A 12831-nucleotide genomic window follows, 5' to 3' on the forward strand; every position below is an offset into this window, starting at 1 on the left:
CGCCAACCTGCGAGCAGAGAGACACTCTGGAGGCTGGGGCTCACTCCTCCGGAACAGACAGATGTAAACGATCAAGGAAAGCTTGAAGTGGATGGAATAAATGGGGGGGACTGGGATGGATTTGACTAAGAATCGAGGGATTCTTTCCTAACATCAAACAGAGGTTTGTGGCTATGGACTGCAGCATAGAAGCAGTTTTTCCCCACTGTATGTAGACTGTCCTGGACATCCTTTACAGTGGCACTGCACAATGAGGTTGATGCCTACTGCGCCGGTGTAACTGACGCTTTATGATCATACTATTGTCTCTTTGATCATTCCTCTGCCCAGCAGTAGGTAGGTCGCCTAGTGTCTGCTAGAAGCCAGGCTCTGACTGGCATGGAGGATGGATGTGAAGGATTACCATGGTGTCCTCAGAGCTCCAGGGAAGAGGGATCTGGTATCCTAGCAGCCTTTCTGTGACCTGTCACCCAGCACATCCTGAGGGGAGGAGCGGGGAGGGAGGAGGGTGGCTCTCAGGCCAGTCATTATGATAATGGTTTAGATGAGGTTGTGGAGTTAGGGGGACATCAAGTGGCCAAGAGGCGTCATTGCGAAACTCAGGTAATTTTGGCTGGATTACATTTTAAATGTTCCAAAATCAAATGGGAATAATATATGAAGTTTGTATTAAAAGTTGTAATGTTCAGAAGCTTCCTAGCCATTGTGTAGCAGCTACTTCCCCACACAAACATGTCATTAACAGAAAACGTCCACAACTATCTAATTCATTTCATAATTTATTCAACCCATCGATTCTGAAAAATCTATAAAACTGCATCCATTGATACTCTTCAAGTACAAACCGATAAACCGCAATGTCCAGTCTCTTGTATTAGTAAGTAGGTCAGTGTTTCAATTTGAAGGCAGTGTGTGCTGTGTGAGGTTGGGAGGGGGACCAAGATCTACTATTCCTTCCCTTCTCTCATTTAGATGGACACTGATAGGTGAAAGCTTGACACCATCTTGCTTTCACCAATAAATCGTCCTTACAGAGCAGTGATCTGAGAGACAAGGCGAGAAGAGTAATCAATGTTACAGTATATGGATAATGCTGTTGGTAGTAGATCTCCACTTCGGCTAGAAGGTCACTGTGAGGAGGAGGAAGAGGAGGAGGTGAAGGCCTTCAGTAACAGATCAGCCGCCAGGCCCGGTGATATAGCTCCCCTGGTGACCCTGTCCTCTAGCTTGGGTAGCTCCCCCCTGACGGCAGGGTGTTCCTGGAAGTGCCTTAGGACATTCTCCTGGATCAGGCTCCACATCCACACCTTGTGCTGGGCCCTACGTTTGGTCTGGAAGTCCCCGCTGGACAGGGTGGCTGAGCGGAACGCCTCCATCTTACCCCACAGCTCTGGTACGCCCTCGCCTGTCTGGGATGACACACGCACTACCTGGTGGGGAGAACCATACACACAGACACAACCAGCATATATGGTTAGGGACCAGTAAGCACACACACACACACAGCATGTTCTACTATCCTTGTGGGGACCTCAAATGTATTTCCATGCAAAAACCTATTTTAACCTATTTTAACCTTAACCCTATGCTTAAAATACCCTTTGTCCTTTTGGGATTTCCGGTACCCACGAAGATAGTAACACAAGCTCACACACACAGTGCATACAGACATACACTGGCAGACACTCTCACATACAGCACCAGTCAAAGGTTTGGGCACACCTACTCATTCAAGGGTTTTTCTTTATTTTTACTATTTTCTACATTGTAGAATAATAGTGAAAACATCAAAACTATGAAATAACACATGGAATCATGTAGTAACCCAAAAAGTGTTGAACAAATCAAAATATATTTTATATTTGAGATTCTTCAAATAGCCACCCTTTGCCTTGATGACAGCTGTGCACACGCTTGGCATTCTCTCAACCAGCTTCACCTGGAATGCTTTTCCAACAGTCTTGAAGGAGTTCCCACATATGCTTAGCACTTGTTGGCTGCTTTTCCTTCACCCTGCCGTCCGACTCATCCCAAACCATCTCAATTGGGTTGAGGTTGGGGGATTGTGGAGGCCAGGTCATCTGATGCAGCACTCCATCATTCTCCTTCTTGGTAAAATTGCCCTTACACAGCCTGGAGGTGTGTTGGGTCATTGTCCTGTTGAAAAACAAATGATAGTCCCACTAAGCCCAAACCAGATGGGATGGCGTATTGCTGCAGAATGATGTGGTAGCCATGCTCGTTAAGTGTGCCTTGAATTCTAAATAAATCACAGACAGTGTCACCAGCAAAGCACCCCCACACCATAACACCTCCTCCTCCATGCTTTACGGTGGGAAATACACATGCGGAGATCATCCGTTCACCCACACCGCGTCCTAAAGACACGGCGTTTGGAACCAAACTAATGTCCATTGCTCGTGTTTCTTGGCCCAAGCAGGTCTTCTTCTTATTGGTGTCCTTTTAGTAGTGGTTTCTTTGCAGCAATTCGACCATGAAGGCCTGATTCCCACAGTCTCTTCTGAACAGTTGATGTTGAGATGTGTCTGTTACTTGAACTCTGTGAAGCATTTATTTGGGCTGCAATTACTGAGGCTGGTAACTCTAATGAACTTATCTTCTGCAGCAGAGGTCACTCTGGGTCTTCCATTCCTGTGCTGGTCCTCATGAGAGCCAGTTTCATCATAGCGCTTGATGGTTTTTGCGACTGCACTTGAGGAAAAGTTCAAAGTTCTTGAAATGTTCCGTATTGACTGACCTTCTAGTCTTAAAGTAATGATGGACTGTCGTTTCTCTTTGCTTATTTGAGGTGTTTTGCCATAATATGGACTTGGTCTTTTACCAAATAGGGCTATCTTCTGTATACCCCCCTACCTTGTAACAACACAACTGATTGGTTCAAATGCATTAAGAAGGAAAGAAATTCCACAAATTAACTTTTAAGAAGGTACACCTGTTAATTGAAATGCCTTCCAGGTGACTACCTCATGATGCTGGTTGAGAGAATGCCAAGAGTGTGCAAAGCTGTCATCAAGGCAAAGGGTGGCTATTTTAAGAATCTGAAATATAACATATAATTGTATTTGTTTAACACTTTTTGGGTTACTACATGATTCCATATGTGTTATTTAATAGTTTTGATGTCTTCACTATTATTCTACAATGTAGAAAATAAAGAAAAACCCTTGAATGAGTAGATGTGTCCAAACTTTTGGCTGGTAGTGTATATGAACACACACAAGCACGCACGAACACGCGAATGCACGCACACGCACACACGTGTGGACCCCCATGTAGTTGGTAATCAATCCCCCACACGCCCATGCAGGCACAGTAACACACCACAGATATCTCACACCCAGTGGGGTCTCTGTATTCACATATTCACCTCAGGCCTGTTCAGACAACACCAGTGATTTAAGGACTAAACAACTCAGTATTGACCAGTGCTTGAATGAGAGTGACGGCACTACAAAAAGGAAACTGTTAAGTCATATCTCAATGGTACAATGATATAGGGGTCATTCTATAGTACAACACACTATCAAGCTGTATTATATCTTGTCATTTCTAATTGGTCTAGTTACAATTCAAGTGTGCCAATAGACATGGTGAACTACTGTAGAAATGTCTTACAAAGTTACAGTCAAAATGATTAATCTGCTAGAAGGGAGCCTTCCAAAGTGCCATCTCCCCTTAACCTAATATTGAGATCTGGCAGAGGAGGAATCATGTGGAGACCCATTAAAAATCACTGTGGTGGAGATCTCCTGTCCTGAAGTCAGTGTTGCTGCCTCTGGTACTAGTGGAGAGAGGAACAGGGCCAGAGAGAGAGAGAAATTGAGACAGAAAAAGAGAGAGTTGAGATGGAGAGAAAGAGGTGGAGAGAAAAATGGAAACAGAAAAACAGAGAGAGAGCGAGACAGAGAGACAGAGAAAGAGAACCAGAGAGCGAGACAGGTCTGGGAGCCTTTTATCTGAGTGGGTGGGCTGCTAATCAGGAAAATACATGACACAGCAGCTCTGTATTCAGAGTGGGGAGGTAGAGGAAGGGTGGGTGGGTTGCGGTAGGGGACTTTGGCAGGGTGCCAGGTGGGCAGATGCTGCATTGGGCCGCGGTCGGTCTGAGACAAAGAGACAACGCTAGCCCAGGGTGGGGAGGCATGCAGAGCGCCCACCCCCGGAACACTGCGACAGACTAGAGTGCCCTGATGATGACATCACATTATCCCCCTCCCCCGGGTCAGCTGACCTCGTTGTGCAGTGGGACGGCCTGTCGGCTCTGGTGATGTGGGTGCGCGCGCGGAGAGTTATGGGCGCCAAAAAAGGATTATCAGTGGAAATGTAACACATCTCTCCAATAGAGGAAATGAGGAAAAATATCAGGTTCCAACACCATGTTACCTGGAGTTCTATTCCCCATGTATTATTTCATGTTTAGCTATTTTTTGTTACATGCATTTTTGGAGGTATGCATTTATTGATCATTTTTGGGTTTTATTTCTTAATTCTGTGCGAATGAAAGTATGAGCATAAACACACATAACACAACACTAACCACGTTCCAGGTCTTGGACTTCTTCCTGAGCAGCTATTTGAAGCACTTTTATATAAGTTTTACCCCTTCCCACTACCCCTCAGACAAAAAACATGAAACCCAATACTACCCACCTTAGGGTTCCAGGACTTTGATTTCTTCCTGAGCAGTTTCAGAGCACTGGTGTACTCTGCCTGGATTCTCCTGGCTGGAATTAACAGGTCTCCGTCTGCTTTAGTGACCACCACCAGGTCTGCCATCTCTATGATGCCTCGCTTAATGCCCTGGCAATGGAGAAGACACACACAGATTCAGATTCAGTACCCTACCCGTCACTAGACGGCTACCACCCGGTTACTCTACCCTGCACCTTAGAGGCTGCTGCCCTATGTACATAGTCATGGAACACTGGTCACTTTAACAATGGAACACTGGTCACTTTAATAATGGAACACTGGTCACTTTAACAATGGAACACAGGTCACTTTAATAATGGAACACTGGTCACTTTAATAATTGGACACTGGTCACTTTAATAATGTTTACATACTGTTTTACCCATTTCATATGTATATACTGTATTCTAGTCAAGGCCATCCTCTTTAACTATTGTTGTACGTATACTATTCTTCAGATATACTAGATATTCTATCCATATGGTGTCTATACATCACATCACAGGAGGCTGCTGAGGGGAGAACGGCTCATAATAATGGCCGGAACGGAGCAAATGGAAGCCATGTGTGTGATGTAATTGAGCCCAATCCACCTATTATGCTCCAGTCATTACCATGAACCCGTTCTCCCCAATTAAGGTGCCACCAACCTCCTGTGCATCACACACATATATATATATTTATACTCCGGACTCCAACATTTCTCATCCTAATATTTCTTAATTCCATTCTTTTACTTTTAGATTTGTGTGTATTGTTGTGTATTGTTAGATATTACTGTACTGTTGGAGCTAGAAATAAAAGCATTTCGCTACACCCGCAATAACATGTGCTAAATATGTGTATGTGACCAATACAATTTGATTTGATTTGAATCAACTTTATTGATTTCCAGAGGGGAAATTGGATGTAAATCTTATGTCTATATATCTAAGCTGATTGGTGGACAGTCAGTCTGTGATCCTGTTTGAATACTTAAAAAATGCATCCTGAGAAAGGATAAGTGAAGACAACAGGGTGGAAAGAAACCATTTTGTTTCTTTTCCAAATATGAAAGGAGCGAGGAAACAGGGATGCACTTTAAAGAGTTGAACTAAGCTCATGAGACATTTATATTAATCAAGAATCAATGGATATATTATTCATTTAAATGATCAAAAATGTCTGTAAATATCACAGAGTGGTTCTTTAATGGCATTGTAACTGGGGAGTGTGATGGTGATGGTGGTGCAGCCTGTCTGACCTGTAGTTCATCGCCCCCTGCTGGTGGGATCAGCAACACAAACATGTCCACCATGTCAGCCACTGCAAACTCTGACTGGCCCACACCTGAGGACACAACACACAATGAAACTAAGTATTTATGAAACGCTAGGAATTTTCTTCATAAACTTTATCAGCTATGTTATGTCATCTCCTCATTTTCTTCTTCATACCATTTAGACTTTATAAACCATGTGATGTGAAAGATGCAAAGCATGAATCACAGTGAGACTAAATCTGGTTCAATAAAAACTGTGCAGGTGGCCTATCCCAGGTGAAGATTTGTTCCTTTTGAGGCTTTTAAACAGTCAACTGATCTGTTGGGTTCCTCACCTACAGTTTCTACCAGAACGATGTCGTAGCCGCCCCCCTCACAGAGTACTATGGCCTCATTGGTGGTCCTGGTGACTCCTCCCAGTGTTCCAGAGGTAGGGGAGGGTCTGATGAAAGCGCTCATGTCTCTGGAGAGCTCAGTCATACGAGTCTTGTCACCCATCAGAGACCCTGGGGAGAGGGGAGGATTTACGCGTAACACCAACACAAAGTATAAAAGTGGTGGTATATCAGTATAGTTATCAATATTTAATAATAATCCTTTGCCTAGCTTGAAGAAGATATATGTGAGGTAAATGTAAAATGTAAATGAGGTACACAGGAGGCTGCTGAGGGGAGAACGGCTCATAATAATGGCCGGAACGGAGCAAATGGAATGGCATCAAACACCTGGAAACCATTCCACAAACTCCGCTCCAGTCATTAACAGAAGCCCGTTCTCCCCAATTAAGGTGCCACCAACCTCTTGTGGTGAGGAAACTATATTGAACAACATTGCATAAGGAGGAATAGTTCCCAAAATCTCATATATTACGGCGTAAGAGTCTGTCTGGCGTTACAACGGACCCATTTAACCCAATACATATAGTCCACAACACTGATGAAATACCATTCACAAACATAGCAATGAATATGTAGAATGATGTAGAGACATACCTCCTGTGGTGCAGGATGAGGGGTCGACAGCCAGAACCGAGACTTTATGTCCTTGTCCTGTGAGCATCTTCCCCACCACCTCAATGAAGGTGGACTTCCCAGCTCCGGGTGGGCCAGACAGACCTACAGACAGACAGACAGACAGACAGACAGACAGACAGACAGACAGACAGACAGACAGACGTCACCTCACAGAGAACAAACAGGCTCGCACATCAAGCCCACACTCTTCTCCATATGGTCTTTTAAGACTTAGCTACCTCAATTGTATGAATAGAAAAATCTTCAATAAAAAGCTCACATTGCATCCCACCAATTCAAGTAGTCCAACTCTAAGCAAGCCACTAGTTCAGATGTTTAAATGTTCACATATTATTAGGTCTGTGTGCATTCTGTGTACTGGGCATAGACACAACAATGTTGAACATAACAAATCCACATACTAACCCACTCTGAAGGCCAGGGGTTTCCCTCCATTCTGTTTCTCCTGCTCCTTCCTGTAGGCCAGTACTCTCTGCAGCAGGACCTGGGCCAGCTCTTTCTTCCTGGGGTGCTGGGTCTCCACCAGGGTAATGGACTCAGCCAGACTGGCCCGCTGACCTGAGATTAGTCCTTTATACAGTTTATTCAACAGCCTCTGCTCTGGTGGACTCAGCTCCTTGATGTGGCTTAGGGTGGATTCCACACACATACTCCGGATGTGTTGGGAGTTAAGCCCAGGGAAAGAGGGGGTACGAGTGCAGGACGGTGGGGCAAGACGGTGGAGGAGGCATCGGCCCCATGTTGGGGTGACAGTTCGTAAGAGGGAGAGGGAGGACAAGCGGTGGAGGAGAGGAAAGAGTACTGAGGGTCCCATGGTTGTCTGGCACTGCTCCCTTTTCTAGGGGAGAGAGTCTGTTAATGATGTAACGTTAGAGGACACTATGATAAACAGGCATTCAATAGAGATTTGTGACACATTTCAGTTAATTCAACAAGGCAGAACAAAAACTAGGCTGTTGCTGATGATTCTATGACACTCACTTTGGGCTATTTAGACTGTTTGAGGTTGTGGCATTCAAGAGCAAATACTGCCAGTAGAAACGAATGGACATATGCATATTTACATACATACACCGGTAACTGACTGACAAGTAGCCATTGCTAAACAGTTACAAAACGTGTACATACAATGGAGAACTCACCTTAATAGCTAGCTATTTGTACATAAATATGTTTAGTTCGTCTTTGCTGTTGTCCTCTACTATTGCTCCAAACACTTTCATAACTGAGTATTAATTTTGGAATAAAGAAAATAAGGAGAATTCTGTCATTTGCTACTCAAAAGCAATCACACGTTGACCTACCAGTGTTTTGGTCGTCACTAGTTACCACTGTCACAAAGTCATAAACCCCGCCCATTTCTACAATTGATCTTCTTAAAATGTGATATTAAACCTAACCCTAACCTTAACCCTAACCTTAGCCACACTGCTAACCTTATGCCTAGCCATAACCTTCAATTAAGACCAAAAAGCTAATTTTTGTTTTCATAAATCTTTACGCTTTGGCCAATTTTTACTTCGTGGCTGTGCTATCTAGTGAAACCCAGTGGGGTCTTGCTTTTTTGCTTCGTTCACTTCCTACTTCCTGTGACGTAAAACACCGCCCCTTTCTAGAATAAGTAGTACTACTCAAGGCCACGCGGTGGTGGCATTTATCTACGGATAGATAACTCTGGCACAATTTTGCATGTTAGCCTGAATGAATTTTTCCATTTTCAGCCATTATGGCCATACAATTTCAAGTTAGTGTCTTGAGTTGTAATACTTTTGTGGGTGCTTATACAGTATTTGTCCTATTTCATACAGGTACACGTGTATTAAAATGCATGTGAATTGAAAATGTGTTTTTTGCATATCCCACTCCCCAAAGGTGATCCGAAGATTTTTCCACCTAAAGGCCTTACAACAGGTATGCTTCCAATACCATGACCTCAGTCTATATCAGAGGAGGCTGGTGGGAGGAGCTATAGGAGGACAGACTCATTGTAATGGCTGGAATGGAATTAATGGAACGGAGTCAAACGTGGTTTCCATGGGTGTGTTCGTAAATTCAATCTGGAGTGCCAGAGTGCGCTCAGAGTGTGCTCTGGGTGTTCGTAAATTCAGAACATTGTCAGTTTGTAAATTCAGAGCGTGTTGCTCTCGGAGCGTTCCGAGCTCACACTGGACGCTCTGGCCGAGGAGTAGGGTTGATCCGAGCTTTCGGACCTCACAACGGCAGTCAAGCACCCAAGCTAATCGGCTAACGTTGGCTAGCTTGCTAGCTACTTCCAGACACAAATGAGAGAACACCTCACTCTGACCATTTTATTCGCCCTAGCTGAGCTGGTTAGTTGTTTTCATGTTATCCAGAGTGTTGGTGACTGTAACTGTGCTGCTGGCAACAATTTAATTATACTTTTTTACTGACATTGAGCATTCGTAAATTCATCAGTTATTCGGCGCTCTGGCACACTCAGACGAGAGTGCTCTGAAATCGGAGTAGATAGCCTTAGCGAATTTACGAACGCACCCCATGTGTTAGATGTGTTGTATACCGTTCCATTTATTCCATTTCAGCCATTACAATGAGCCTGTCCTCCTATAGCTCCTCCCATCAGCCTCCATTGGTCTATATCTGGTCAGAGGACTCCTCTATCCACACCCTCCACATTGTTACAACATTTGAGAGGCGCACAGCGATGCGGTACAGCGCTCAATTTGACCTCTGCGCGCCTCTGGAGGCTCCGCGATTGCGCAACACCATCCATACGGTGCCTCCGCCCACATTTTCGGATCAAGCATAAAATGGCACTTATGCAATGTTTATACTTAACTTTCTTGAGCTTCAACTTGACTCCGATATGTAGAGTATGATACCAACATTACACGTGTTCACATCCAAGGACATTAACTTTCTTTTATTCTTAAAAATGAAAACAATAAGAGGCCATAGGTAACGAAACAACTTTATTTATTGAATCTTCCAGTAGAGACTTGATATTCATGGAATAAAACTGCTTTCTGGGAGTACTACTCAGCAAAAACAGCACAAAGAAAAAACAAAACAAAAAACAAAAAGAAAAGGCAACAATCCGTGAAAGTGCAGATAACAAGAAACAACAAGAAAACATGTTCAAAAAAATACAAAAATCATTACAACATTTTAAAAGCAGATGGGATTTTCTAAGCCTAAAATAATTGAAAGGCAAAAACAGTCTGCATTTTTATATTACGATAAAATCATGTATTAGGGCCATCAGTAACTTACTCAGCAGTGAAATGAATACCTTTTTTCAGTCAACAACTTCTGAAGGATGCCCAAATGTAATAGGCCTAGGCAAAACATTTTTACATTGTTTTATTATTAACTGTCTTTTAGTAAGTTTTGCTGAGTCGATGCAATCAGAGAATGTATCAGAAGAGATATATCCTCAATAGAGTACCACAGTATGAATCACAATACCCATAAAGCCTAGCGAACAAACAGGGAAGTGATTGCAATTGTTTTTCCACCATACATTTTTCCCATAGGGGATTTTTTGAAACACTTCAAATAAGGGCTGTGTTTCGTGTAGGCTTACCCTGGCGTGACGTTTTGATAAATATGTAAATCTCTCTAGGACAAGGTGACTTTTATCAATATATTCGCCCCCAAAAATGAAATGCTAATTAGCTGCTAATGTGGCTATCATAAAGAACTACAAATGCCATGATGATCTGGACGAGACTGCCGAATCAAGGCAAAGATAAGAATCTCTGGATGAACTATCTAATGTTTGCTATAGTAGTAATGAATAAATTGGTAAAATTTCTTTAAATGAACAATTCTGTGAACTGTCTTGTGCAAGTTTTAAATTGACACAATACCTGTTAGCAAAGGTGTCAGCTAGAGATGACGTGCAGGAGCTTGCAGGGATTTGTAGTTTTCCATGATGTCTACTTTGATGCTAATTAGCATTTTCGAATCTGAGAGTAAATAGAGCCGAATATACTGATAAAAGTCACCTTGTCAGAGAGAGATTTACATGGTTATCAAAAACGTCACGCCAGAGTAAGCCTACACGAAACACAGCCCTTATTTTAAGTGTTTCTAAAATCCCCTATGGGAAAATGAATGGTGGAAAAACTATTGGAACCATTTCCCTGTTAGACCGCTAGGTTTTATGGGTATTATGACACCTCCACTGTTGGGCTCTATGTGACTCCACTGTTGGGCTCTATGTGACTCTACGATTAATACATTTCTTTTTTTGCTGTACCATGCACAGCTAGGGACAAACTGAACTATCCTACGCTTGTGCCCGTCTCTGTCTCTGCATAGTGTAATTCTTCAGTCACTACCTAAACAAGCCAAACTGTGATTTGCTACACTAAACCAAACTACGCTTTGCAAAACTGACTGCACAGCACTTTACTCTAATGGTGAGTATGCCTAAAACACGATTAAAATCGTTTAATTCAGTTGTAACACGAGTGTAACACAAGAAGAGCAATATTTATTTATGTACAACTTATTTTATCTTACGCCCTGTGAGCACAATCCCACAATGCCCACTTCACTCTCCCGCCCCGCTCCCACTGATGCCCTTTCCTGATTTCTCATCATGATAGGGTTTGTAAATAATCTAAAGGGATTTTGTATAGGGGTCTTTTTCTTTAACTTTTTTTATTTGCCTAAACCTAAAAAAAGAGCAAAATTTTTAGGGTTCTGGGGGAGACATTTGTATTTACGGACCTCAGTATCTTCATATGTTCTAAATATGTTTCACAAGAAACATAATATTTTTACATTTATATACTTTTTTCAGCGATATTGGTTGTCTTCCAATCCTTCCAATTCTGTACACGTTTATTATTGTTGTAACAACCCATGAAACTGGCTGTATGGGTTTCCAATGGAAAACTGCCGGAACAAGATCAGGGACCAATATTCACGTCTCAGAGTGCTGATCTATGATCCGGTCCCCCCACCCCCCGTCCATATAAACATATTCATTATGATCTAAAAGGCCAAACTGATCCTAGATCAGACTCTTTCTGAATATGGGCCCCAGATGAGGAGGATACTTTGCGTAGTGATGAATTGATGATTCGTTTATAATGATCTGAGTCTGATTGATAATTATTACAGTTGGTCACAAAGATCAAGTATCTTCCAGATGCTTCTATCTCGCCTTGCCCCCACCATGCCAGTCTGCAATGTGCCCAATTTCAGATATGATCCTTCAAGTAGAGTACAGTCATGGTCAAAGGTTTTGAGAATGACACAAGTATTGGTCTTCACAAAGTTCGCTGCTTCAGTGTTATGAGATATTTTTGTCAGATGTTACTATGGTATACTGAAGTATAATTACAAGCATTCCATAAGTGTCAAAGGCTTTTATTGACAATTACATTAACTTTATGCAAAGAGTCAATAGGTGCAGTGTTGACCCTTCTTTTTCAAGACCTCTGCAATCCGCACTGGCATGCTGTCAATTAACTTCTGGGCCACATCCTGACTGATGGCAGCCCATTCTTGCATAATCAATGCTTGGAGTTTGTCAGAATTTGTGGGTTTTTGTTTGTTCACCCGCCTCTTGAGGATCGACCACAAGTTCTCAATGGGATTAAGGTCTGGGGAGTTTCCTGGTCATGGACCCAAAATGTCGATGTTTTGTTCCCCAAGCCACTTAGTTATCACTTTTGCCTTATGGCAAGGTGCTCCATCATGCTAGAAAAGGCATTGGTCGTCACCAAACTGTTCTTGGATGGTTGGGAGAAGTTGCTCTCGGAGGATGTGTTGGTACCATTCTTTATTAATGGATGTGTTCTTAGGCAAAAATGTGAGTGAGCCTAC

At 42.8% G+C, this 12831-nt stretch overlaps 1 protein-coding gene across 1 annotated transcript; it reads right to left on the reverse strand.

Annotated features, from left to right (window-relative positions):
- Positions 1–766: 766 nt before the first annotated feature.
- Positions 767–8333, reverse strand: mmaa (metabolism of cobalamin associated A). Its single transcript, XM_041843281.2, has 7 exons — positions 8313–8333; positions 7414–7846; positions 6967–7089; positions 6310–6480; positions 5957–6042; positions 4672–4821; positions 767–1430 (listed from the first exon to the last, which is right to left on the reverse strand). Exons 2-7 carry the CDS (start codon positions 7820–7822, stop codon positions 1128–1130), a joined length of 1242 nt encoding a protein of 413 aa, XP_041699215.2. The 5' UTR covers positions 7823–7846; positions 8313–8333; the 3' UTR covers positions 767–1127.
- Between the last annotated feature and the right edge of the window lie 4498 nt (positions 8334–12831).

This window comes from Coregonus clupeaformis, chromosome 22, assembly GCF_020615455.1.
Source record: "Coregonus clupeaformis isolate EN_2021a chromosome 22, ASM2061545v1, whole genome shotgun sequence".
NCBI classification, from domain to species: domain Eukaryota; kingdom Metazoa; phylum Chordata; class Actinopteri; order Salmoniformes; family Salmonidae; genus Coregonus; species Coregonus clupeaformis.

Excerpts from the sequence above, each read along its gene's own strand:
- mmaa (XM_041843281.2), bottom strand. The coding sequence starts at position 7,822 with ATGGGACCCTCAGTACTCTTTCCTCTCCTCCACCGCTTGTCCTCCCTC. Across the intron at positions 6,481-6,966 it reads CTCATCCTGCACCACAGGAG|GGTCTCTGATGGGTGACAAG; the intron begins GTATGTCTCTAC and ends CCCTCTCCCCAG. Across the intron at positions 4,822-5,956 it reads CAGGGGGCGATGAACTACAG|GGCATTAAGCGAGGCATCAT; the intron begins GTCAGACAGGCT and ends CTCCATTGCCAG.